Raw genomic sequence first — 27,552 nt, forward strand, 5'->3', positions numbered from 1 at the left:
GAGTTTGGCGTGCAAGAGCGGAAGAAATGCGGCTGATACCCCGGAAGCAGTCGCTGCAACTTCCGGGAGGTGCTTGTACGCCTGGTGCGGGAGCTACGGGACCCAGGGGTTGTGTTTGAAGTAGTGCTTCTACCAAGATGTCCCGTGGTTCCAGCGCCGGTTTTGACCGCCACATTACTATTTTTTCACCCGAGGGTCGGCTCTACCAAGTAGGTGAGTGAACCAGGTTCGCCTGTGGTCCACCTGAATTGCCCTGTCATAGTACGGCCTGGAGCGAGCAGACGCGGCCCGAGTTTAGTCTGGGGCCGGAGCTGGGCCGGAGCTGGGAAGGGAGAACGGCTGAGGCTGGATTGAGCTCTGTGGTATTTGCACCCGCGTCTGGACGCAGGGATCGGGGGCCTGAAGGCCTGGCTCTCTGCAGGGCGAGCGGTCACACTGTCTAGACCCAATGGAGAGTTAAGGAAGGTAGGGCTGTAATGCCTTACTCCGGCTTCCTGAGGCCCCTTCACTTATTGCACTCTGTGCTGGCGAGGCACAAGGCCTGTTTCTAAAGGGTAATTGATTCCTTAACGTCTCAATTAAAATGCCTCCTCTCCGTTTTCCTTTGTTTGCAGCTTGGACTTCCTGTGGTTAATTCCACACAGGCATTCGGAGCCTGCTGTGTACCAGACACTGCTAGTCCTAGGAGATACAAAGATGAATGTTGCCCCTCTTCCATACTGAAGCTCACAGCTTAGAGTGTCAGATGCGTTAACAAACGGATAACAAAAATTAGAAGTGCCAATTTACAAATATCTACAGAATTCAAGACATCTTTGGGAAACTGATAGAATGAGTGACTCTCGATTCCAGAGCTGCTCTTGAAATTGGCATCCCCTTTTTACCAACATCTGTTTGAATGCTCCAGTAATTTAAATGCCGGTTCTGAGTTGTAGATGAGGTTCTGTGTACTAGTTTACTGAAGAACACCTGTAGTGGAAAGAAACTATAAGTTACTCGGAATAGGAATGTATTTTGTTGCGTTGAAATGGTGTCAAGGTTTAGGTTATGATTATAAGCCAGACCCTTGACCTCCTGCCATAGAGAATTTAGTGTCAGTAGAGCTTGATTTACATCTGGTCCGTGATTTATTTTTGAATGAGTTTAGTGGCTCCGTGCCTTGCACAGTAATATAATCATTTGTGCTTGGAATCATAAGGAGAGAATTGGTCTGTAAATGACGTTCTCTTCATCTGTAAATTTTAGAAATAAAGATAACTGGGAATGAAACTGCTCAGTGTATTACTGCATAGTGTATATAATGTAGCAAGAAACATCGTCATGTTGGATAATTCAATAGCCCTTTTAATTTATCCCCAATTGAAAAACATGATTAAGGATGGAACAAAGAGATAACTGTATCCTCAAGGAATTTTCGTTTATTGTGTTAAATTCCTGAGTTTTAAATAATTTTCATATATCAGACTACTGCTTTCAGTGTTCTATTCGTGATTTTTAATGTGTGAACAGGAAAAGTCACTCTGAGACCTATACTTTATTGCTGTATACTGTATTGTGAAATCCAGCCATAAAGCATAATCGTTAATGCTTCCCAGATTTGGTGAGTAGAAAGGCTGAACACAGTGTCATTGTGATAGTTTTAAAAGATTTGGAAGAGAACATCTATCTGAAAACAAGTTCATTATCTAGACAGAATTTTTTTTTTTTTTTTTTTTTTTTTTTTTGAGACTTTGGGATGGAACTTCACTCTTGTTGCCTAGGCTGGAATGCAATGGCGCAATCTCGGCTCACTGCAACCCCCGCCGCCCGGGTTCAAGCAGTTCTCCTGCCTCAACCTCCTAAGTACTGGGATTACAGGCATGAGCCACCACGCCTGGCTAATTTTGTATTTTTAGTAGAGACAAGGCTTCTCCATATTGATCTCGAACTCCTGACCTCAGGTGATCCACCCACCTCAGCCTCCCAAAGAGCTGGGATTACAGGCATGAGCACCCGGTCTAGCACCGGCCTAGACAGAATGATTTTAATCTCTGTGAATAACATACTCCCTCTGCTATTCAGGGCATTAATTAAACATTGTTAGGAAAAAGAAAGTGAAAGAATAGTATGAGCAAGCAGTTTAGTGCTGAAGAGTTCAGGCCCTGGAGTCATGCCTGGATTCAAATCTCCGCCCTGCTCCATACTAGCCGATACGGGCACTTGCCAGGCATGTAACCTTAGCCTTAGTTTCTCTTTCCAAAGTTGGGCTCATAATCATTCTTCCTTAAATGGTGGTTTTGAGGATTAAATAAGGCAATGTATGTAGAGTGCTTAACGTGTGCCTGCTGCATAGTAAATGCTCAGTGAATGTTATTAGATGCTTGTTTGATTCTTTGGCCCACTTTGTTTTTCGGTCTGTTAGATTGGTACCTCTGTATGGAATATTTCCCTTTTTATGGGTCCCTCCATGCTTAGTTCTCCAGTAAAATATATACATAATCATAATATTCTCAATACTGTCTGTTTATAAACTTCAGAATCCTCCAAAGACAAAGCGTGGAAGGATTACAGAATGCAAGTTGTTAACATTGACAGTAGGAAAATAGTATTTTTAAAATGGGATGATGGTGAGGGGAGATTAATGAATGGTAAGTATGCTCTTTATCTTCCATACTTGGGACTCAAAAGATAAATGTCTGAAGTTGATATATCAAAAAATAGAGGTATACATTTAAAGTTATAATGCTTGGCCAGGTGCGGTGCCTCAAGCCTATAATCCCAGCACTTTGGGAGACCGAGGTGGGCAGATTACCTGAGGTTAGGAGTTGAAGACCAGCCTGACCAACATGGTGAAACTCTGTCTCTACTAAAAATACAAAAAATTAGCACCGGGCGCGGTGGCTCACACCTGTAATCCTAACACTTTGGGAGGCTGAGGTGGGCGGATCACCTGAGCTCAGGAGTTTGAGAACAGCCTGGCCAATGTGGTGAAAACCCGTCTCTACTAAAAATACAAAAATTAGCAGGGCATGATGGCAGGTGCCTATAATCCCAGCTACTCGGGAGGCTGATGCGGGAGAATCCCTTGAACCCAGGAGGCAGAGGTTGCAGTGAGCCAACATCGTGCCGTTGCACTCCAATCTGGGTGAGAGAGTGAGACTTCGCCTCAAAAAAAAAAAAAATTAGCTGCGCGTGCTGGCGTACCTGTAGTCCTAGTTCCTCAGGAAGCTGAGGCGCAAGAATCGCTTGAACCTAGGAGGCGGAGGTTACAGTGAGCCAAGACCATGACACTGCACCTCCTGGCTAGGTGACAGAGCCACACTCTGTCTAAAAAAACAAAGGTTATAATGCCAATCATAATTATAAACATAATTTATAATTATTAATAACATTATTGGCAGTGTTTGCTCCCAGGGAGTAGAGAGAAAGACTTTTTCTTTTTTTCTTTTGAGATGGAGTTGCACTCTTATTGCCCAGGCTGGAGTGCAATGGCATGATCTCAACTCACTGCATCCTCTGCCTCCTGGGTTCAAGCGATTCTCCTGCCTCAGCCTCCCAAGTAGCTGGGATTACAGACATGCGCCACCATGCCTGGCTAATTTTTCAGTTTTAGTAGAGATGGGGTTTCACCATGTTGGTCTGGCTGGTCTTGAACTCCTGACTTCAGGTGATCCGCCCACCTCGGCCTCCTGAAGTGCTGAGGTTACAGGCATGAGTCACTGCTCCCCGCCTGAAATATTTCTCTTAATGTACATATGCAAGTTGTATGTTTGTGCATGTATTCATATGTTAAAAATTGTAGAACACCTAGCTTTGTAATCTACTTTTGGGAATTGCCCAAGTTACTAGAGGGAGGAGGTGTGTTGAGGGGGGAATGGGACTCAGGCCCTAGTTGGCCAAATTCAGCCTGGCTACTTTTAGGCCCTTCTCTTATGTTTGCTGATCCTTTGCTGGATAGGTCTGGCAAAGAAGAGGAGGAGTCATATGGATTTGCTTGCCAGAAGTATGTGAGCATTGCCTGGTTGCTACAAAGAAGGGAGCATGCTGATAGGGAACTAGAAAGAAATGGACTGGTGGAGACATACTGAAAATAAAATATAGAAGTGTCATTGTGTATTGAAGCCAGAATTCTTGAGTTCAAGTCCTTGCTGCATACCAGCTCTAGGAACTTTTTATCTGTAAAGATAATAACCACCAACCTTATAGGGCTTTAAGGATTTAATTAGTCAATAAATGCCTGGTGTGTATATATAGTAAGCACTCAATTAGTGTTTTCTGGGTTTTTTTTTTGTTTGTTTTTGAGACAGTCTCGCTCTGTCGCCCAGGCTAGAGTGCAATGGTGTGATCTCAGCTCACTGCAGCCTCCGCCTTCCGGGTTCAAATGATTCTCCTGCCTCAGCCTCCTGAATAGCTGGGATTACAGGGCCTGCCACCATGCCCGGCTAATTTTTGTATTTTTAGTAGAGGCAGGGTTTCACCATGTTGGCCAGGTTGGTCTTGAACTCCTGACCTTGTGATCCGCCCACCTCGGCCTCCCAAAGTTCTGGGATTAGAAGTGTGAGCCACCATGCCCCACCTTCAATTAGTGTTTTCTGTAGGGGATGCTGTCAAGAAGAAACAAATAGCTGATGTAAATGGAGTCAGAAATTTCACAAATGACTGAGAAGTACTTACCATTTGCCTCTTTTGCAATTGAAAAAATATTCTTATTTCAAAGCAGTATTTCTCAACCCAGGCTTCTCATGCCCTCCTTGAATCTGATTTGAAATTCATTGCATGTGTGTGCATGCATACACATACATACATGTGCATATATACATAAATATGTATATAACTACACAAAAAAGGTGATGGGATCAAATACTGCTGTATTTTCAAACCTCATATTCCCCCTCCCCCAGTGCCAAGATTTCTAATGACCCCACCCCATTGAAGAATCACTGTTCTAAAGAGTAAAAGGTTAAGAGGCACTTTATAGTGAACCACACATCTCAATTATGTAACCTAAAAGTTTAGGGAAAAGCAAATTAGCAGCTTCAAAAAAATCTTAATAACAAAAGTTTTTTTTTGCCACACAGCATTGAAATTGAACATGAATATACTTTCCTTGGCCCAGTAGAACATCCCTTGTTTTTTAATAACTAAACTCATAGAATGTGTATCTCTCAATTCGCTTTTATTTTTCAAGCCCATGTTTATATGGAAGAAAATCATATTTACATCCTGAAACTCTGCAGCATTCTAAACAAAATTATGGGTGGGAAAAGTCTTAAGTTACATTTCTAATAATTGGTAGGACCTCAGAATCACCTGTAAATGCTTTGCAACGCCTGATGAGTGACATAAAGGGAATATATATCTCTGCTGTTCTCACAGCCTGAGCTGTGCACACTATGAGCCATTGTCTTGCATTGTGTGCTTGTCCTGAACATTTTGCCACTGTGCCTTTTATGTTTAGCCACTGTATTTTTCTAGTATACAAATGAATCCCAGAAAAATTGAGGAAGTGTTGGGGAAAATTGTAGGGAAGGAAACAAAGCAAATAAGATATTACTGTGGAAGCGACATTTCTACATACAGAATAACTGTTTATACCATTTTGTTTAAGCAAGGAAGCAATTTACTTCTTAACCTAATGGTTTGTTGTTGGGTTGAACCGTGAAACTGCATGGTTGTTTTGTAGAACTACAAAAAAAACCTCTTTGACTTTTTTTTAACCTGTAAAAATGGCAGTTTTGTGTGGTTCAATCTAATACTTAGGTATTTTACTATGTATTTAAGATTTAGAAAATTGGGGGCTTGGAGTCGAGTGTAATGCATTATAATTTTTCCCATTTAAAAAATGGAAAATGGGGCCGGGCGTGGTGGCTCACACCTGTAATCCCAGCACTTTGGGAGGCCGACTTTGGGAGGCCGAGGCGGGTGGATCTCCTGAGGTCAGGAGTTCGAGACCAGCCTGGCCAACATGGTGAAACCCTGTCTCTACTAAAAATACAAAAATTAGCTGGGTGTAGTGGCAGGCGCCTGTAGACCCAGCTATTAGGGAGGCTGAGACAGGGGAATTGCTTGAGCCCGGGAGGCGGAGGTTGTAGTGAGCTGAGATCACACCACTGCACTCTAGCCTGGGCAACAAAGTAAGACTCCATCTCAAAAAAAGAAAAAGAAAAGGAAAAAAAAAGGAAAATGAAAATGGACTATCACTTATTATTTTCTTGCATAATCTTGGACATTCAAGAATATTTTACTCAGTTTTGGAGTTTTGTAAGTTTCCAAAATTTTAGCCCAAACCAAAATATTTCGTGATGTAAATAGTGTTTAAGTACTGTTGCCAACATTTGAATCCTGACTTTAAAAAATACCCTTTTAAAATGCTGCCCCATAAGCTATTATTTTTATCTTTATTTCTTTATTATTCTTCTTCTTATTATTATTTTGGAGACAGAGTTTCACTCTGTTGCCCAGGCTGGAGTGCAGTGGTGCGATCTTGGATCGCTGTAACTTCCAACTCCCTAGTTAACTCAATTATCCTGCCTCAGTCTCCCAAGTAGCTGGGATTACAGGCATGCACCACCATGCCTGGCTAATTTTTGTGTTTTTAGTAGAGACAGAGTTTCACCATGTTGGCCAAGCTGGTCTCAAACTCCTGACCTCAAGTGATCCACCTGCCTTGGCCTCCTGAAGTACTGGGATTATAGGCGTAAGTCACTGCATCCAGCTATTTATTTTTTGAGACAGGGTCTCACTCTATGGCCCAGGCTGGAGTGCAGTGGTGTGATCGTAGCTTACTGTAGCCTCAAACTCGTGCGCTCAAGAAATTCTCCTGCCTCAGCTTCTCAAGTAGCTGGGAGTACAGGTGTATACCAGCATGCTCAGATAACTTTTTATTTTTATTTTTAGTAGAGATGACATCTTGGTGTTTGCCCAGGCTGGCTTGAACTCCTGGGCTCAACTGATCCTCCTGCCTCCACTTCCCAAAGTGCTGGGATTACAGGTGTGAGCCACAGTGCCCAGCCTCCCTTTTTTTTTTTTTTTTTTGAGATGGAGTCTCACTCTGTCACCCAGACTGGAGTGTAGTGGCGCAGTCGGCTCACCACAACCTCTGCCTCCTGGTTTCAAGCAATTCTCCTGCCTCAGCCCCGCTAGTAGCTGGGATTACAGGCACCTGCCACCACGCCTGGCTAATTTTTATATTTTTAGTAGAGACAGGGTTTCACTATGTTGGCTAGGCTGGTCTTGAACTCCTGACCTCAAGTGATCCACCCACCTCAGCCTCCCAAAGGCCCAAAGTGCAGGGATTACAGGCATGAGCCACCGTGCCTGGCCTCTTTTTTCCTAATTGGCCTTCATGTACCATAGGTTGTCTGTATCTGCTCTAAGCTGTGATACTACTTTTTACCCTGCTAGTGTTTCTTTAAAAGATACTCTAGGTGTTGTCTCTAGATTCTTTGTTCTGGCAGTTTCCATTTTTCTGGAAATTATTTTAAAACATTTAATGGCAGTAGTGTTAAAATGGGGATTCATTTATACAAGCCTTTATTGAAATTACGGCGCAACTTGATGAGTACTAAATAGTACAAAAAGGGTGCTATAGGAAGTGACTAACTGCCTAAGAGAGCCGGGAAAAGCTTCTCAGAGATGAATTGGCCCAGATGAAGATTAAATAAGGAAATTTGGGGGACCAGTGCATAGATCAGTCAGTGTGGATGGAGTATAGACAGTAACAACTGAAAGAGTAATTATAGCAATATTTTGAAGGGGCTTGAGTACCATGCTAGAGTTTGGACTTTGTTCCATGTGTTTTGGACAGAGCTGGGGGTGGGGGGTGGCTTTAAGAATGGCAGGGTAATTAAGTAACATAATAGAAAAGTTGAGTATAGAAATGGGATTAGAAAGGGGACTGATGGTTCACACCTGGAATCCCAACACTTTGGGAGGCTAAAGCAGGAGGATTGCTTGAGGCCAGGAGTTCGAGACTAGCCTGCACAAAATAACAAGACCTTGTCTCTGCAGAATATATAAAATGAAATTAGCCAGGTGTGGTAGTACCCACCTGTTGTCCCACATACTCTGGAGGCTGAGGTAGGAGGATTGCTTGAGCCGAAAGTTTCAGGTTGCAATGAGCTACGATCACACCACTGCACTCCAGCCTGGACAACCTTGTCTCAGAAAAGAAAATAAAAAGGGGACTGATGGAAGGAAGAACAGTTAGAAGAGGTTTACTCAGTATCAGTAATTCATATAAACCCTAATGAGTGAATTAAGGTAATAAGAGAAAAAGGATGGAGGGGTCTCTTGAGCTTATTTTTCAAATTTTTATTATAGAAAACTTTAGATACATGTAGATAGACTAGTATAGTGACCTTCATGTACCCATCACACAGCTTCATCTGATGTCAGTATTTTGTCATTCTTGGTTCCTCCCTTTCCCACACACTTTCCCCTCTCTTCTAGAGTATATTAAAGCAAATCATAGGTATAAGAGTGGATGTTTCTTGGGAAAAGGTAGGAGGTTAAAGTCAAGAGTGATAACCCAGGTTTGTAGCTTAAAAAACTGAGTGGTTAGTAATAATATTATGAAATAAGGACTGCAAGAAAAGAAGCAGGCATATAAAGAGAAAGTTTATTTTTAGTCATGTCTGTGGCTAATAAGCATAGGTATTTGAAGAAATAGACATTTGTGATTATAAGTCCAGAGCTAGAGAAGACAGATTAGTAGTGATTATCTAGGTTATAGCTGAATCCATGGTATAGGGTAAGATCATCCAGGGATGGAGAAAATAATAGAATTCTGGGAAATACCAGTATTTCAGGAGCTGGCTGAAGAGATGAAAGCGGTGAAGAAGATTGAGAAGGGAAGTTCAGAGGAGAAGAATAGTAGAAATGATATTCCTAACAAAGAACTTTAAATTTGGCCGGGCGTGGTGGTTCACATCTTTAGTCCCAGCACTTTGGGAGGCCGAGGCAGACAGATCACTTGAGGTCAGGAGTTTGAGACCAGCCTGGCCAACATGGTGAAACCCCGTCTCTACTAAAAATACAGAAAAATTAGCTGGGTTTGGTGGTGTGTGCCTGTAGTCCCAGCTACTCGGGAGACTGAGGCAGGACAATCACTTGAACCTGGGAGGCAGAGGTTGCAGTGAGCCAAGATCACTCCACTGCACACTAGCCTGGGTGACAGAATGAGACTCCATCTCAAAAAAAAAAAAAAAAAAAAAAAAAAAAAAAACACTTTAAAATCCAGTTGGTCAGTTACACTGGCCACATTTTATATGCTCAACAGCCACATATGACTAATGACTATCATATTGGACATTGCAAATATAGAACATTGCCAGCATCACAGAAATTTCTGTGGGACAGCACTGGTCTATATAAAGAACGAGGGCCCCCTTAATGAATCCTGGTAAATTCGCAAGTGCATTCTCTGTTGAGAAGCATTTTTTATATGTAAAGTGTTTTTTATTTTGTGGGACAAAAGTTTATGTGGTAGGGAAGATACTCTTTTGTGGCTTTTACCTTTTTGGATTATTTAAGCAATAAGCATGTATTCATTTATTTAGTTCAGGGATGATGGACACAAATGCTTACACAGACCAGATAAGTAATGCCAGTGAGTGAAACAGGCTGGGTGAAAGATAACAGGAAATGGTGGGACCCATGGAAAACTACAAAACACCTGCTCAGCTTAGGTGATTTTTTTTTTCTCTGTGGCCAGTTGCTATGTGGGATTGAGGATCAAGTGTTACTAAGAATTTTTTTTTTTTCCTAGGAAAAACTTAATCACCTCTATTAAGACCCTCTGCCTGCTTTTGCCATATAAGTTAACATTCACAGGTTCCAGGGACTAGGACATAGATATCTTTTGGGGATGCATTTACCAGTCTACCAGAGGGTTAACGATTTTATTGACTCAAAGAACCAGTTTTTGACTTAGCTGGTTTTTCTCTTGTTGTCTGTTACTCTTGCTTGATTTCTGGCCATGTCGTCCAGGCTGGTCTCAAACTTCTGGGCTCAGGTGATCCTCCTCATTCAGCCTCCTAAAGTGCTGGGATTACAAGCAGGAGCCACCACACACAGCCAGAATCACTACAAATTTAGTGGCGTTTAAACAACACACATTTATTATGTCATAGTTTCTTTATGTTTTTCATTTGTTGCCAGTAGTATTCTACACATAACTAGGTCAAGGTGGTTGCTAATGTGGTTCTGTTCTTTTTTTTTTCTCTTTCCATTTCTAACATTTGCTGAGTGGCAGTGTTAAAATCTTCAACCATGTGGGACTGGCCATTTCTCCCTGTAAGTTTGTCAGTTTTGAAGCTCTCTTATAAGAGATATTTTATATATATATTTTTTTATTTATTTTTTATGACATATATATTTGACATATATATTTATGTCTTTTTTATGAATTGATCCTTTTACCATTATGAAATGTCTGTCTTTATCTCTGATAATATTTTGTCTTGAAGTCTACTTTGTCTGATATTAATATAGCCACTTCAGCTTCCTTATGCTTAACTGTTTACGTGGTATGCTGCTGTTTCATCCATTTATCAGCATGTTTCTGATAGACAGCATATAGTTGGGTCTTTTTTTTTTTTTAATCTTGAGACAGAGTCTCGCTCTGTCACCCAGGCTGGAGTGCAGTGGCCCGATCCTAGCTCACCGCAACCTCCGCCTCTCAGGTTCAAGCAGTTCTCCTGCCTTAGCCTCCCAAGTAGCTGAGATTACAAGCGTGTGCCATCATAACCGGCTAATTTTTGTATTTTTAGTAGAGGCAGGGTTTCACCATGTTGGCCAGGATGGTCTCGAACACCTCCTGAGGTGACCCACCAGCCTCAGCCTCCCAAAGTGCTGGGATTACAGGCCTGAGCCACCATGCCTGGCAGGTCTTGCTTTTTTATCCATTCTAACAATTTATGCCTTTAATTGGAATATGTAGTCCTTTAACATTTAATGCAGTTGTTGATATGGTTAGAGTTAAGTTTACTGTTTTATTATTTGCTTTTCTGTTTTGTTTGCTTGTTTGTTCCCTTGTACCTCCTTTCCTACCTTCTGTTGGATTGAGTAGTTTTTAGAATTTCATTTTAATCTATTAATTTTTTGGTTACTGCTTGGCTTTTTTTTTTTTTTTTTAGTGATTGCTCTAAGGATTATATACATCTCTTAGTCTTCTTAAGAGTTAATATTTATCACTTCACTGAAAATGTAGAAAGCTTGGCCGTGCGTGGTGGCTCACGCTTGTAATGCCAGAACTTTGGGAGGCTGAGGCAGGCAGATCATCTGAGGTCAGGAGTTCGAGACCAGCCTGGCCAGTATAGTGAAACCCCCATCTCTACTAAAAATACAAAAATTAGCTGGGCGTGGTGGCGGCACCTGTAATCTGAACTACTCAGGAGACTGAGGCAGGAGAATTGATTGAACCCAGGATGCAGAGGTTGCAGTGAGCCGAGATCGTGCCATTGCACTCCAGCGTGGGCAACAAGAGCGAAACTCCATCTCAAAAAAAAAAAAAAAGAAAGTGCAAAGCTTGAAATGTTGTTTACTGCCTTTCCCTTCTATAAAGTAATACATCTACATATTTTAGAAACTCCACAAGTGTTACAACTTTTCCTTTAAACAGTCATGTATTTTTAAGGAAGGGAATAAAATAATTCTTTGTGTTTGCTCAGATATTTACCATTTTTGATGTTGCTCATTTTTTAAGATCAGAATTTTTATCTAATACCATTTTTCTTCAGCTTGAAGAATTGTCTTTGGTGTTTCTTATGCCCATCTGAAAGTGTCTTTAGTTTGCCTTCATTCTTGAAGGATATTTTTGTTGTGTGTATTCTGAATTGGCAGGTTTTTCTTTTCACCCTTTAAGAATGTTATTCCACTATCTTCAGATTAAATCAGCAGACATTTATATATTGTTCTCTTGTGTGTAATTTGTTTTTCTCTGTTTTCAAAATTTTTTCTATTTTTGGTTTTCAGACATTGGACCATAATGAATCTATATGTGATTTTCTTTGTTTTCATTCTGCTTGGAGTTTTCTGAGGTTCTTTAATCTGAAGTTTTTTTTGTCTTTTGCCATATTTTGAACATTTTTAGCTATTATTTCTCCAGATTTTGTTTCCCCATTCTTTGCTCTCCATATAGGACTCCAGTTATACATATCTTTTTTTTTTTTTTTTGAGACGGAGTCTTGCTCTGTCGCCCAGGCTGGAGTGCAGTGGCCGGATCTCAGCTCACTGCAAGCCCTGCCTCCCGGGTTTACGCCATTCTCCTGCCTCAGCCTCCCGAGTGGGTGGGACTACAGGTGTCCGCCACCTCGCCCGGCTAGTTTTTTGTATTTTTTTAGTAGAGACGGGGTTTCACCGTGTTAGCCAGAATGGTCTCGATCTCCTGACCTTGTGATCCGCCTGTCTCGGCCTCCCAAAGTGCTGGGATTACAGGCTTGAGCCACCGCGCCCGGCCAGTTATACATATCTTACCCATTTTGGTGTAGACCCACAGATTCATTGTGTTTTTTCAACTATTTTTTATGCCTTTTTAAGATTGGATAATTTGATGCATTTTCATATTCACTCACTCTTTCCTTTCTCACCTCCATTCTACAGTTATGTCCATGTGGTGAATTTTTAAATTTTATGTATTGTATTTTTCAGTTCTACAATTTCCTTTTGCTTCTTTCATTTTTTCTTTGCTGAGATTTCCTGTCATTTTTCATTTTGAGAACATTTTCCATCATGTCATTGAGCATAGTTATAATAACTGTTTTTAAATCTTTGCTAATACAGCAACATCTGGGTCATCTCAAGATTGTTCTTTTTGAGAATTAAACACAATTTTCCTGGGTTTTGTTGTTTGGTTTTGGTTTTGGGTTTTTAGTTTGACTTGTTTTGTTTTGTGGTGTGTTGAGAGTTCTGAATTGTATCCTGGACATTTATGAATGTTATTTTGTGAAGACTCTGGATTCTGTTATATTTCTCCAAAGAGTATTGACTTATTTTGTTCTAGTAGGCAGTTAATTTGGTTATTCTCAAGCTACAGAGTCTGTCTCTTGGGTGGCATCTTAAATCTCACTCTGTTTCTTTTATCCTTAATTGGGCCACTTGGAGTCTGCCTTGTGTGTGTTGTTATGGAATCTGCCAGAGATTTGGGCAGTGTTTATATATAGAAGTTGGGACTCTTACTGCCTAGTGCTCTCCTTTCTCTCCCTTGTTTTCTAGCAGCTATTGTTACCCCAAACTGTTCTCTAGTTCTTCAGGCCAAAAAGACTGAGTTTTGTGTGGGAGTTCAGCCTTTACAGTTCTCAGATTATGAGCCCCAAAAATGGGAAGCTCAACTCATGCCATTTCTTTCTCCCAACTGTTGACTTCCCCTCTAGAATCTGACTTTGTGGTGTCTTTAGGTAGTTGTTGTTTTGTTTAGAGTTAGTTTTTATTTGTGGAGGGCTGATCTGATAAAAGCTTTATTAGCCATATCAGGATCAGAACCAAGAAGCAATGTGAAAGTTGTACAGCTAGCCCTCCATATTTATGGGTTCCTCATCCATGGGTTCAACCAGCTGATCATAAATATTAAGGGAAAAAATTGCTCCTGTACTGAACACGTACAGATTTTTTTCTTGTCACTATTCGCTAAACAATGTAGTATAACAACTATTTAGCATTTACATTGTATTAGCTAGTGTAGTGTAAGCTAGAGATAATTTCTTTTTTTTTTTTTTTAGATGGAGTCTCATTCATTGTATTAGCTTGTGTAGTGTAAGCTAGAGATAATTTCTTTCTTTTTTTTTAGACGGAGTCTCACTCTGTTGCCCAGGCTGGAGTGTAGTGGTGTAATCTCAGCTCACTGCAACCTCCACCTCCCAGATTCAAGCGATTTTCCTGCCTCAGCATCCTGAGTAGCTGGGATTACAGGCATCTGCCACCATGCCCGGCAAATTTTTGTGTTTTTAATAGAGACAGGGTTTCACCATTTGGGCCAGGTTGGTATTGAACACCTGACTTCAGGTGATCCGCCTCTCTCTGCCTCCCTAAGTGCTGGGATTACAGGTGTCAACCACCATGCCTGGCCAAGTTAGGGATAATTTCAAGTATACAGGAGGATATACATAGGCGATGTGCAAATACTGTGCCATTTTATATCAGAGACTTGAGTTTCTGTGGATTTTGGTATCCATGGGAGGTCCTAGAACCAATCCCCACAGATAGGGAGGCACCAGCTTTTTTTTTAGAAGTTATTTGTAGCGTAGGCTGAACGCAGTGGCTCACACCTGTAATCCCAGCATCTGAGAGGCCGAGGTGGGTGGATCACCTGAGGAAAGGAGTTCAAGATCAGCCTGGCCGGCATGGCAAAACCCCATCTCTAAAAATACAAAAATTAGCCGGGCATGGTGGTGCACACCTGTAATCCCAGCTACTTGGGAGGCTGAGGCAGGAGAATTGCTCCAACCCAGGAGGCAGAGGTTGCAGTAAGCCAAGATCGCATCTCTGTACTCCAGCCTGGGCGACAGAGTAAGACTCCATCTCAAAAAAAAAAAAGGTATTTGTAGTGTAACGGGATGGCAAAATTTTGCTATTATAATCCAATTAAATTGGGGTTGTGGCTCATACCTGCTGTAATCCCAGCTACTCCAGAAGCCAAGGCAGGAGGCTCATTTGAGGCCAAGAGTTTGAGACCAGCCTGGGCAATGTAGTGAGACCCCATCCCTAAAAAATTTTTTTAAATTAGTTAGGCATGGTGATACCCACCTGTAGTCCCAGCTGCTCAAGAGACTAAAGTGGGAGGGTCTGAATCAGAAGTTTGAGGCTGCGGTGAGCTATGATTGTGCCGTTGCACTCAGCCTGGGTGACAGAGCAAGATGCTGTCTCTTGCTCCATAATGATAATAATGATAAAACCAGTTAAATCCAAGCCATATTTGAAGATTTCTTTTCTTTTTTTTTTTTTTCCCTGAAACAAGGTCTTGCTCTGTTGCCCAGGCTGGAGTGCAGTGGTGCGAGCACAGCTCACTGCAGCCTTGATCTCCTGGGCTCAAGTGATCCTCCTGCCTCAGCCTCCCAAGGAACTGGGACCATAGGCGCACCACCATGCCTGGCTAACATTTTTTTGTAGAAACAGGCTCTTGCCATGTTGCCCAGGCTGGCCTCAGACTCCTGGGCTCAAGCGGTCCTCCCTCCTTGGCTTCCCAAATTGCTAGGATTACAGGCATGAGCCACTGCACCCAACCAAGGATTTCCTTAAGGCGATTTTTCTATAATCATTTTTGCTCTATTCTTTTGTCCTCTCTTAAATATTTAGCCATTTAGAAATATTTGATGATTTATTACAGTTTCTATTAAAGGAGATTCTTTAGCGTGATAGGCAGTAGCTTTCTCAGCTGGTCCTCATCACCTATAACTTTTTGAACACACGAGGCCAGGGCTCAGACTCAGTGCCCAGAGTAACACTCGAAGACAGAATTTTGAAATAATCTGTTACATGTCAAAATGTAAATAATGATTGAGATTATGAATAATTATCTAAAAGTTATCTTCTGTGTTTTCATATTTTCTACCATGAGCATGTATTGATTTTTGTTGCTTTTCCCCTGATTACAAAATATGTGCCCAGGCCAGGCACAGTGACTCATGCCTGTAATCCTAAGGTGGGAGGATCACTTGAGCCAAAGAGTTTGAGACCAGCCTGGGCGACATAGCAAGACCCCATATCTATTTTTAACTAAAAATAAACAGGCCAGGCATAGTGGCTCATCCCTGTAATCCTATCACTTTGGGAGTCTGAGGTGGGAGAATCGCTTGAGTCCAGGAGTTTGAGACCAGCCTGGGCGACATAGCAAGACCCCATATCTATTTTTAACTAAAACTGAACAGGCCAGGCATAGTGGCTCATCCCTATAATCCCATCACTTTGGGAGTCTGAGGTGGGAGAATTGCTTGAGTCCAGGAGTTTGAGACCAGCCTGGGCAACATGGGAAGACTCCATCTCTACAGAAAAAATCTGAAAATTAGCTGGATGTGGTGGTATACACCTGTGGTCCCAGCTACACAGGAGGCTGAGGCTGAAGGATCGCTTGGGCCCAGGAGGTCGAGGCTGCAGTGAGCTATGATCATGCCCTGGTGCCCCAGCCTAGGCAACAGCAAGACCCGATCTCAAAACCCACCAAAATATGTGTCTGTTATTAAATTTAAATATTGCAGAGAGTGGCCTAGTGGCTCACGCCTGTAATCTCAGCACTTTGGAATGCTGATATGGGAGGATCACTTGAGCTCAGGAGTTCAAGACCAGCCTGGGCAACATAGTGAGACCTCATGTCTACTAAAAGAAAAATTTGGGCTGGGTGCAGTGGCTCACACCTGTAATCCCAGCACTTTAGGAGGCTGAGGCAGGCGGATCACCTGAGGTTGGGAGTTTGAGACCAGCCTAGCCAACATGGTGAAATGCTATCTCTACTGAAAATACAAAAACTAGCTGGGTATTGTGGCGGGCACCTGTAATCCCAGCTACTCAGGAGGCTGAGGCAGGAGAATCACTTGAGCCCGGGAGGCAGAGGTTGCAGTGAGCCGAGATCATGCCACTGCACTCCAGCCTGGGTGACAGAGCGAGACTCTGTCTCTAAAAGAAAAAAAAAAATTGCAGAAATATATAGCATATAAATTGGTAGTCTCATCTGTAATCATACTGTCCAAAGACAACCATTATCAGTTATACTACGTGGTGCCAAAGTAGATTTTTTGTAAGCTATTATTTTGATCCTAGTGTTTTAACCAATAGAATGGATTGACAGCAGCTAGACGTGCATAAGCTGAAGTTTGTTACAGATAGAGTCATATGTTGGCCTGGCGTGGTGGCTCACGCTTGTAATCCTAACACTTTGGGAGGCCGAGGCAGGTGGACCACCTGAGGTCAGGAGTTTGGCACCAGCTTGGCCAATGTGGTGAAACCCCATCTTTACTAAAAATACAAAAACTTAGCTGGGCATGGTGGTGCACACCTGTAATCCCAGCTACTCGGGAGGCTGAGGCAGGAGAATCGCTTGAACCCGGGAGGCGGAGGTTGTAGTAAGCGGAGATCATGCCACTGCACTCCAGCCTGGGTGACAGTGAGACTCCATCTCAAAAAAAAAAAAAAAGAGTCATATGTTGTAGATAACATGAAAATTGCAAAAAGCATGATCCAGAAATATTCAACTTGATAGACAAAAATCAATGCAGAATAATCAAACAGCAATTAAAAGTGCATGTGGTCAAATTAGTTACTGACCAAAGGTTCACAGAAGTATTAAGTCTGGAAAAAATTTAGAGCAGCTAAATTTGACCTGGGAAAACCAGACTTAGAAATAGTGGCCACAAAAAAAAACTTTTGAAATGACAAAACATCATTGATAAAGATGCAGTATGATCTTTATGATCAGTATGCAGTATGATTGGGGCGGGGAATAGTGGCTCACACCTGTAATCCCTGCACTTTGGGAGACCAAGGCAGGCGGATCACCTGAGGTCAGGAATTCAAGACTAGCCTGGCCAACATGGCGAAATCCCGTTTCTACTAAAAATACAAAAATTAGCCAGGTGTGGTGGCACGCACCTGTAATCCCAGCTACTTGGGAGACTGAGGCAGGAGACTAGCGTTAACCTGGCAGTGAGGTTGCAGTGAGCCGAGATCGCACCACTGCACTCCAGCCTGGGTGACAGAGCAAGACTCTGTTTCAGAAAAAAAAAAAAAACTTTATTAGAAATTGGATGCATCAGCCTAATGAAAATAATTTCCGTAAAATGAAAATGGAAGAAATGGAGTTGGTTTAACTGTGACTTATTGTCATTATTATTATTTTCATTTTGCACATCTTGGAATCCTATATGAGCCTTTCATGTTTATGTAGCTCTTTGTCATTCTTTTTAATGACTATTATTTCATTGCAAGAATCTACAATAATTTATTCCAACTTAAAAAAAACTGTTCTGTTTTCCAGAATATGCTTTTAAGGCTATTAACCAGGGTGGCCTTACATCAGTAGCTGTCAGAGGGAAAGACTGTGCAGTAATTGTCACACAGAAGAAAGTACCTGTAAGTAATACTGCCCAAATAGTTAATTATAGGATACAAGAATTTTTCGGCCAGGTGCAGTGGCTCACGCCTATAATCCCAGCACTTTGGGAGGCTGAGGTGGGCAGATCACCTGAAGTCAGGAGTTCAAGACCAGCCTGACCAGCATGGAGAAAACCCATCTCTGCTAAAAATACAAAATTAGGCGGGCGTGGTGGCACATGCCTGTAATCCCAGCTACTTGGGAGGCTGAGGCAGGAGAATCGCTTGAACCCGGGAGGTGGAGGTTACGGTGAGCCGAGATCACACCATCGTACTCCAGCCTGGGCAACAAGAGCGCAACTCCATCTCAAAAAAAACAAAAAGAATTTTTCATGGGTTTGTAGAAAAGTGTATTTTTATATACAAATATTAACATGAAAAAAAAACCAACAAATATTAACATGATTCTTGCTTTGACTCTGCTTTCCTGTCATCCAAGAAGTGTCTATTGAACGTCTATATACAGTTCAGCTGTGTGGACAGAATTAGCATATTAAACTTCGTGGTGTGATTGTAAGCATAATGGGATTTAAGTCTTTTGTCTTTGGGGACCTTGAGACAAATTTTTATTAAGGTATTGTTTGTCCACAGGAAAAGTATCATCTAAAAAAGGAAAATAGAGCCCCTCGAAACCCTTTTTTTAAAATTGATTTTAACTATAAAATGGTCAGAAGACATTTATTATACAGCTTATTTTTATGGTTCCATAGTATTGTTTTCTCCAAGAAGCAGGGCAAATTAAAAATAAAAACAATTTTTTTTTTATAACTACACAGAAACCTGTACATGTTTTTAAAAATTATCTTTGTTTATTTTGCTTATTAGGACAAATTATTGGATTCCAGCACAGTGACTCACTTATTCAAGATAACTGAAAACATTGGTTGTGTGATGACCGGAATGACAGGTAATTAGCTAGACATGTGTAGATATACAAGCCTTTTGTTATTTTCTTCAAACTATTTTGAGTTTTGTATTAATTTTAAACTTATCTGATTGCCTGATTTTCAGGTGCCATGAGTGGATTTGCAGTCTTTAAGACTAGTATCAATATTTTAAGAGTATTGTGAGCTTTTTTGAAATTATACATATAGTATAATTAAATGTTTATGCTACTGTCAGAGAAACTGGTGAGACCCCTTTCATAGTTGATTTTGTCTTATTTCAGCTATTGTTAGTAGTTTAAGGGGACCTACGTCAGTATATCTCAAACCTGGTTATAATGGCACCGGTTAGAAGTGAGTGAGAATTATTATGAAAATTATTTTAGATTGGGCACAGTGGCCGACTGCTGTAATCCCAGCACTTTGGGAGGCCAAGGTGAGAGGATTGTTTAAGACCAGGAGTTCAAAACCAGCCTGGGCAACATGGTGAGACTCCATCTCTATAACAAATGTAGAAATTAGCTGGGGGCTGGGCACAGTGGCTCACACTTGTGTCCCAGCACTTTGGGAGGCTGAGGCAGGTGAATCACTTGAGGTCAGGAATTCGAGATCAGCCTGGCCAACATGGTGAAACTCCGTCTCTACTAAAAATACAGGAAAAGGCCAGGCGTGGTGGCTCACACCTGTAATCCCAGCACTTTGGGAGGCCGAGGCAGGCGGATCATTTGAGGTCAGGAGTTTGAGACTAGCCTGGCCAACATGGTGAAACTCCATCTCTACTAAAAATACAAAAATTAGCTGGGCATGGTGGTGCACACCTGTAATCCCAGCTATTCCGGAGGGTGAGGCAGGAGAATTGCTTGAACTCGGGAGGTAGAGGTTGCAGTGAGCTGACATTGCACCACTGCACTCCAACCTGGGCAACAGAGTGAGACTCTGTCTCAAAAAGTAAAAATAAAAATACCAAAACATTTAACCAGCTATGGTGGCAGGTGCCTGTAATCATAACTACTCGGGAGGCTGAGGCAAGAGAATTGCTTGAACCCAGAAGGTAGAGGTTGCAGTGAGCCAAGATCATGACACTGTACTGCAGCCTGGGCAACAGAGCAAGACTCCATCTGAAGAAGAAAAAAGAAAAATTAGCTGGTATGGTGCCACATCCCTGTAGTCCTAGCTACTCAGGAGGCTGAGGTAGGAGGCTACAGTGAGCTATGATGGCTTACTGGGTGCCAGTCCAAGACCCCATCTCTAAAAAATAAATGAAAAGCTAATTTACTAATTCAAGACTAAAAACAAAGATTAAGAAATATTATTCTCCTTAATGCTTTTGTTTTTTGTTTGTTTGTTTGTTTTTGGAGACAGTCTCACTTTGTCACCCAGGCTGCCTCTTCCTCCTGGGTTCAGGCAATTCTCATGCCTCAACCTCCCAGGTAGCTGGGACTACAGGTATGCACCACCACGCCCAGCTAATTTTTGTATTTTTAGTAGAGACAGGATTTCGCCATGTTGGCCAGGCTGGTCTTGAACTCCTGGCCTCAAATGATCCCGCCTGTCTTGGCCTCCCAAAGTGTTGAGTCACCATGCCCTGCCTCTTTAATGCTTATTCTTACTGGATACTTGTAGAAACTATTTTGACTGCTAATGAAAGGCTCAGTATAAAAGGGCAGTACTGTGTAGAGAGCTTCATGTTTTTAAATTTTTTTTGTATACTTGTTGATGAGTTATTTAGTATTCATTGGGGGACAAAAAGCCATAGTGGACCCTTTCTCTTTAACTCATGTATATCTATATGGTGGGAAAATTGCCTGGCTAAATTGCCTGGCTTTCAGGTTTGTTCTTTCCTTCTAACCAGATAAACCTTTGTTTTTTATGCTATAAGCTGACAGCAGATCCCAGGTACAGAGGGCACGCTATGAGGCAGCTAACTGGAAATACAAGTACGGCTATGAGATTCCTGTGGACATGCTGTGTAAAAGAATTGCCGATATTTCTCAGGTCTACACACAGAATGCTGAAATGAGGCCTCTTGGTTGTTGTAAGTATGCTAAGAAGTCTCCCAAATAATTGATGAATTGTAACTTTTTACAGAACATGTATACAGAGTTATTTAAATAACACTTGAGTTCTGAACATGTGGTTTGGAAAATAGAGTGGGAAAATCTTTTTAACAGAACTAAAGGATAGGTTTCACAACAGTATGTCAGGCAGTATCTTTAAGCTTTAGATGCTGTTAGACTTTTTATCAAAATAGTTCCATTTGGAGTATGTGATTTGAAAGATGCAAGTCCTAATTTTATTAGGATGTTGTAATGAGATTCTACTGCAATTCCAGATTACTAATTCCATAGAAATACCTCCATCAGGCATCTTAACAATGTAGCTGTTTCTTTTGACCACCCTAAAGAATTAGGGTCACACACAGGTCTGTGATTCACATTTTTAGAATAAATTTCTATTTTTGAAAACAAGTAAAATTGTATTGAGAGAGGGATGAGATTTACTGATTTTTAGATGTAATGTAATAAATTAGCCTGAAGAATTCAATGCATGTTTGTTTCTGACATTGTGTCATTCATTTATGAGCATTAAAGCAGTCAGTGTAATGATTTCTGTTTAGCATCTGACCCTCTTGGCTTCTCACTTAAAAATTACTTAAATCCAGCCGGGCGTGGTGGCTCACGTCTGTAATCCCAGCACTTTGGGAGGCCAAGGCGGGCGGATCGCGAGGACAGGAGATCGAGACCATCCTGGCTAACATGGTGAAACCCCGTCTGTACTAAAAATACAAAAAATTAGCTGGGCGAGGTGGCGGGCGCCAGTAGTCCCAGCTACTCAGGAGGCTGAGGCAGGAGAATGGTGTGAACCCAGGAGGTGGAGCTTGCAGTGAGCTGAGATTGCGCCACTGCACTCCAGCCTGAGTGACAGAGCGAGACTCCATCTCAAAAAAAAAAAAAAAATTTTTTTTACTTAAATCCTATTCATCTTGCAAGACCTTGAAGGAAAGAAGTATTTGTTGTTTCCCCAAGCAGTAAAAGTGGGTACCTTTTTGTGTTGCCCTTATATTTTGTATATATCAAATATAAGAAAGCAGTTAAACCTTAAGTACTTTGTTACCTGTTCTACTGAGTAGAAAGAAATTTAATGTTGGTGTTTGTTTTAATTGTATGCCTATAATGTGGTGACATTAGAATTGTAGTAACAAAGTTACCTGTATAGAATTTAGAGCTTGGTTTGTGTGACTTACTAGAGGAGTATATACCAACAGTAATGAAGATGAGCAGTGTAAAAGTGAGCAGGTAACCCATAAGTGTATTTCAGTTTGCACCAGCATTGCCAAAGTGTGTCCCATACACTGTTCCCTGGAACCTTAATAGGTATTTCTTAAAAAAAATAAAAATTTTAAAAAAGGGTATTTCTTGGTCAAACAAACTGAAGAACTACTGAGTTAAAGTTAAATAGGTCAGTCTGCAACAAAATATTTCAGAGCATTTAATATGCTATTATTTATTATCTGCTTCCAGAAAAGGTATACAAAAGTGTTTTTGGGCCCGGCACCATGGTGCACACTTGTAATCCCAGCACTTTGGGAGGCCGAGGCAGGAGGATCACTTGAACCCAGGAGTTCGAGACCAGCCTGGGCAACAGTGAGACCTTGTCTCTTTAAAAAAAAAAAAAAAAAAAAAAAGGAGGGGGGCGTTTTGAGATTTATTTGACCAGGTAACATCTTGAAGGGTTAGGGTTCAAATAACCATGCTTGGATAACAACAAGGATTGGAAAAACTATTTTAAAATTATATTTGTAATTATTCAAACTGTTTTTTTAAATCTGTGATAAATCCTTTTGTGAAATGGGAATTTATCTGTTACCTAGTTAACCTGTATTTTGTTTATCAGTTTTCTTAAAGGAAAATACGTATCCTAAAATTGATGGCTAAAGTAACGATTAGCAGCAGCTATGTGACACCATCAAGAAAGAGGAGATGTCATTGTATAAAGCTAAAACATTTAACTAGGGTCTTTTCTCTTTTTAGGTATGATTTTAATTGGTATAGATGAAGAGCAAGGCCCTCAGGTATATAAGTGTGATCCTGCAGGTTACTACTGTGGGTTTAAAGCCACTGCAGCAGGAGTTAAACAAACTGAGTCAACCAGCTTCCTTGAAAAAAAAGTGAAGAAGAAATTTGATTGGACATTTGAACAGACAGTGGAAGTAAGTCAACCAAAAGGAGCTGACTTTTTTTATGTTACATAGGACAGTGAGGATCTTTGTATAATTTCTATAAAAAGCTATTCCTGAATTACATCCTAGGATTCAAGTTTGCCAACTTAATAATGAAATTGATATCATACAGCTGACATAGAAAAATGTGGGTTACTTTTATTCACTCAATTCATTATTTCATAATGTGTTTGAGGTGACTTTCAACAAGACACACATAATAGGAAAATATAAATAAAAATAGGAACTAGCTGGGCATGGTGGCACACACCTGTAGTCCCAGCTACTTGGGATGCTAAAGCTGGAGGATTGCTTGAGTCCAGGTGTTCGAGGCCAGTCCTATTTACTGCCAAGAAATTAAAAACAAAAATTTTAGTAGATTTGGAGTGTTTAAGTCTGGAATTAAAACCATTCTGAACACGCTAACAACATGCTTCTGATAAATGACCAAATAAAAATTACCATCTAATGCTTTTATGTTTGGTTTCGAAGTATGCTTAAAGGAGATAAAAAGCTAGTTCGTGTTCAGGAAGTACTGACCCCTGTCTGAATGTTTCTTGAAGGTTTTAAAATTGCAATTCTTAATTAATTATATAAATAACCACATCAGGTATAAGAACACTTAAGGCCAAGCATGGTGGCTCACACCTGTAATCCCAGTACTTTGGGAGGCAGACAGATCACCTGAGGTCAGGAGTTCGAGACCACCCTGGCCAACATGGTAAAACCCCGTCTCTACTAAAAATAGAAAAATTAGCCGGGCATGGTGGCAGGCGCCTGTAATTCCAGCTACTCAGGAGACTGAGGCAGGAGAATTGCTTAAACCCACAAGCCTGAGGTTGCAGCGAGCCAAGCTGGCACCACTGCACTGCAGACTGGGCGACAGAGTAAGACTCTGTCTCAAAGAAAAAAAAAAAAAAAAAAATCAACAACAAAAAACACTTAAAACATTCTTAAATTGTTTTTACTGTAAATTCCTTGAAGGTACAGGGAGTATAATTCATCTTTATCCTTTTCGCATTTCACCCCAAGTGCTAAGTGAAGCGTAGTGCCTGGGTCATGAAGGCAATAAACTGTTTTGTATAAATCATCCTATGTAATTAATTAATGGACCCCTTTATTATTTGACTTGGTAGAAACAAGTTTCTCATCATTGGGAGGCCATGCATTAGAGTTAAGCAGTCTGTGAGTAACATTGAACTACCTCATTAAAACATGGAGCTCCTGATTGACTCCTGATTTGAATAAACTAGGAATGAGAAAACCTTGGAATCCCTAAAAAATACTGTATTTTAACATTACGTACTCTTTTTCAGACTGCAATTACATGCCTGTCTACTGTTCTATCAATTGATTTCAAACCTTCAGAAATAGAAGTTGGAGTAGTGACAGTTGAAAATCCTAAATTCAGGTGAGTGATATTGTGGGCCAAATGCAGACTAGAAAGGTGGAGGCATGTGAGTCCATGTGTCCTATAACTTGTGGGGGAAATCTTTTTTCTGTAACTGTCATTATAGTTTTTTTTTTCCCCCAGCACCTGAGATCTGTTTTAAAACTTACTGTACTCTCTAAGAGTCAGATATGAAAGCTTTTCTCCTTATTTCATAGTGGTTTTATATCTTGACACCAGAGATAACATAAAGTTACCTTCCTACCTTCCTTATGTAAGGAAAAAAGTTAGCATTGTGTTTTCTTTTTTTTAGTTTAAGGCCAATACAAATTCAATTCCCAAAGTAGTAGTTTGCAAGTTTTTCAGATAGAACTTTGGTTATTTAGTGGTTATTTAAGTAGAACTTTTAGGAGCAATATGAGCTACTGATATATGTCAGACCCTTATCTGAAGATCTTTGGAAAGCCCACATTTTGAATACAGCTATTTGACTTGCAGATGCTGGATATGGGTGTGTGTGTTCTTACTCACTACGTGACTAACTCCCACACATCAGCGTTATAACTTCCATGATTCAGATCCATACTGAGTGCTTCACATAATCAGTTCATTTAATCCTCCCAGCAACCTGTGAGTCAGTTGATATACCATGGACCAGGATGTGTTATATTTAATGAAAATACTACAGTTAAATCCACAGATGCAAGGAACTACTGGGAGGCGTTTTAACAATGAGGTGTATCTACTGTTAGATCACAACCATAAAGACACATGGTCAGGGTTGTGGTGTGGGTACGGGAGTGGTAAACTAAGCTTAACTAGACCTTGAAGAGGTTTTTCGTTTTATTTATTTATTTTTTCCTAATTTGTTCTTTTGGTTGCCCACAGATAAGTCATATAAACATGACAGATTTAGAAGAATTCATAGGACTTAAAAAAAAAAAAAAAAGACAGGAGCTGGGTGATGTAGCATGCATCTGTAGTCTCAGCTCCTCAGGAGGCTGAGACAAGAGGATGGCTTGAGCCTTGGAGTTGAAAGCTGTAGTGCACAATGATAGTGCCTGTGAATAGCCACTGCACTCTAGCTTGGGTAACATAGTGAGACCCCATCTGTTTAAAAAAAAAAAACAATAGCAACAACACCACCAGAACCAAATCTATCCTAGCTTTTTTTCCCTATAGGAAGAAGTCTTATAACTTGGATTGGGGTAGGGGTGAGGGGTGGGGGTGGAGATCAAGTTGCTTTCAAAAAAGATGCCTTTTTTTTTTTTTAAGCAGTAAAAATTTCAGCAATAATAATTTTAAAATCTCTCTAAGGAACCTACAATTAGTTCTTGTTTTCTTTTCTGTTTGGAGACCTTCCTGCCACCTTTAAAATTGTATTTGTATCTGTTATTTTAAAATTGGTAAGGAACCAAAAACCTTGTCTTCAAAAAACTTTGTATCGTTTATAAGTTCTGTGATAGTAAATATATGTAAATAATTACAATACATAGCATAAGCATCAACAACTATTTAAACTGCTTAATATTGCCTTCAGTTGCACTAAAAAATGTTCTTTTGAGAAACTTTACTTGTTAGAAGTCTAGTAGTAATAGGTCACATTAACAAGGTTGCCAAACAATTGATTCCTTTCGAGGCAAACATCATTTAGAAAATACATGTTCAGGGCCGCACATGGTGGCTCATGCCTGTAATCCCAGCACTTTGGGAGGCCATCGTGGGCAGATCACTTGAGGTCAGGAGTTTGAGACCAGCCTGGCTAACGTGGTGAAACCCCGTCTCTCCTAAAAATACAAAAATTAGCCGGGTGTGGTGGTGGACGCCTGTAATCCCAGCTAGTTTGGAGGCTGAGGCAGGAGAATTGATTGAGCCCGGGAGGTGGAGGTTGCAGTGAGCCAAGATTATGCCACTGTACTCCAGCCTGGGCAACAGGGTCAGACTCCATCTCAAAAAAAAAAAAAGAAAATATGTGTTCAACATGGAGCACTCTCTGGCTGGTAGACTATTCATAGAATTACAACTTTATTTTCACTGAATCTGAACACTTTAATGTGCTAAAAATTTCTTCACGAATTTTTATCTTTGAGCTGACATAAATTTGAGTTGTACTACATATAAATGTATTTTGACGGCCGGGCACGGTGGCTCACGCCTGTAATCCCAGCACTTTGGGAGGTGGAAGCAGGTGGATCACGAGGCCAGGAGTTCCAGACCAGCCTGACCAATATGATGAAACCCCGTCTCTACTAAAAATACAAAAATTAGTTGGGCGTGGTGGCACATGCCTGTAGTCCCAGCTACTTGGGAGGCTGAGGCAGAAGAATCACCTGAACCTGGGAGGCGGAGCTTGCAGTCAGCCGAGATCACGCCACTGCACTCCAGCCTGCGTGACAGAGCAAGACTCTATCTCAAAAAAAATAAAAAAATGAAAATAAATGCCTTTTGACATAGAAGCTAAATAGAATGCTTTATAGTTTAGCTTTATATTATTCAATTGAAATATTTTCTATCTTAGCTGCAACTAAATTTTGTTTTCAAGATACAATTCTAAATCTGATGTCGAGTAAACATTTTTGTGTATAGGTGAAGGTGATATATTATCTGGGAATTCTTTCAAAATCTGAGGGAGGATAAGTGTGTGTAGATTGGTTTATAAATTGATAATTATTGAAGTAGGTCAATAGGTATATGGGAGTTGATTATACTATCCTACTTTTATGTGTGTTTGAAATTTTTTTTTAAATGGTTGGTTTTTCCCCCTTTTGCCTTCTAGGATTCTTACAGAAGCAGAGATTGATGCTCACCTTGTTGCTCTAGCAGAGAGAGACTAAACATTGTCGTTAGTTTACCAGATCCGTGATGCCACTTACCTGTGTGTTTGGTAACAACAAACCAACATTATGGAGGTCCCTGGATTGAAAAAGGAACCTCTCCCACTCCTCCTGCCACTGAAGTGGTTAGGACTCTATATAAATAAAAACAACGCTTTTGGAAAATAA

The 27,552-nt window shown here is 40.8% G+C and overlaps 1 protein-coding gene across 1 annotated transcript; it reads left to right on the top strand.

Annotated features, from left to right (window-relative positions):
• On the top strand, nt 1-27,552 carry PSMA6 (proteasome 20S subunit alpha 6). The gene is made up of 7 exons (XM_007986483.3): nt 1-213; nt 17,942-18,036; nt 18,883-18,964; nt 20,821-20,976; nt 22,973-23,151; nt 24,477-24,571; nt 27,327-27,552. The coding sequence occupies exons 1-7, from the start codon at nt 138-140 to the stop codon at nt 27,382-27,384; spliced, it is 741 nt and encodes a 246-aa protein (XP_007984674.1). The 5' UTR covers nt 1-137; the 3' UTR covers nt 27,385-27,552.

The sequence above is a fragment of the Chlorocebus sabaeus genome, chromosome 24 (assembly GCF_047675955.1).
Source record: "Chlorocebus sabaeus isolate Y175 chromosome 24, mChlSab1.0.hap1, whole genome shotgun sequence".
Classification (NCBI taxonomy): domain Eukaryota; kingdom Metazoa; phylum Chordata; class Mammalia; order Primates; family Cercopithecidae; genus Chlorocebus; species Chlorocebus sabaeus.

What these genes read in the sequence shown, in the direction of transcription:
- PSMA6 (XM_007986483.3), top strand. Translation starts at nt 138, where the DNA reads ATGTCCCGTGGTTCCAGCGCCGGTTTTGACCGCCACATTACTATTTTT. An exon ending in AATGAGGCCTCTTGGTTGTT is followed by an intron (nt 20,977 to 22,972) that starts GTAAGTATGCTA and finishes TTCTCTTTTTAG; the next exon opens with GTATGATTTTAATTGGTATA. An exon ending in GTTGAAAATCCTAAATTCAG is followed by an intron (nt 24,572 to 27,326) that starts GTGAGTGATATT and finishes TTTGCCTTCTAG; the next exon opens with GATTCTTACAGAAGCAGAGA.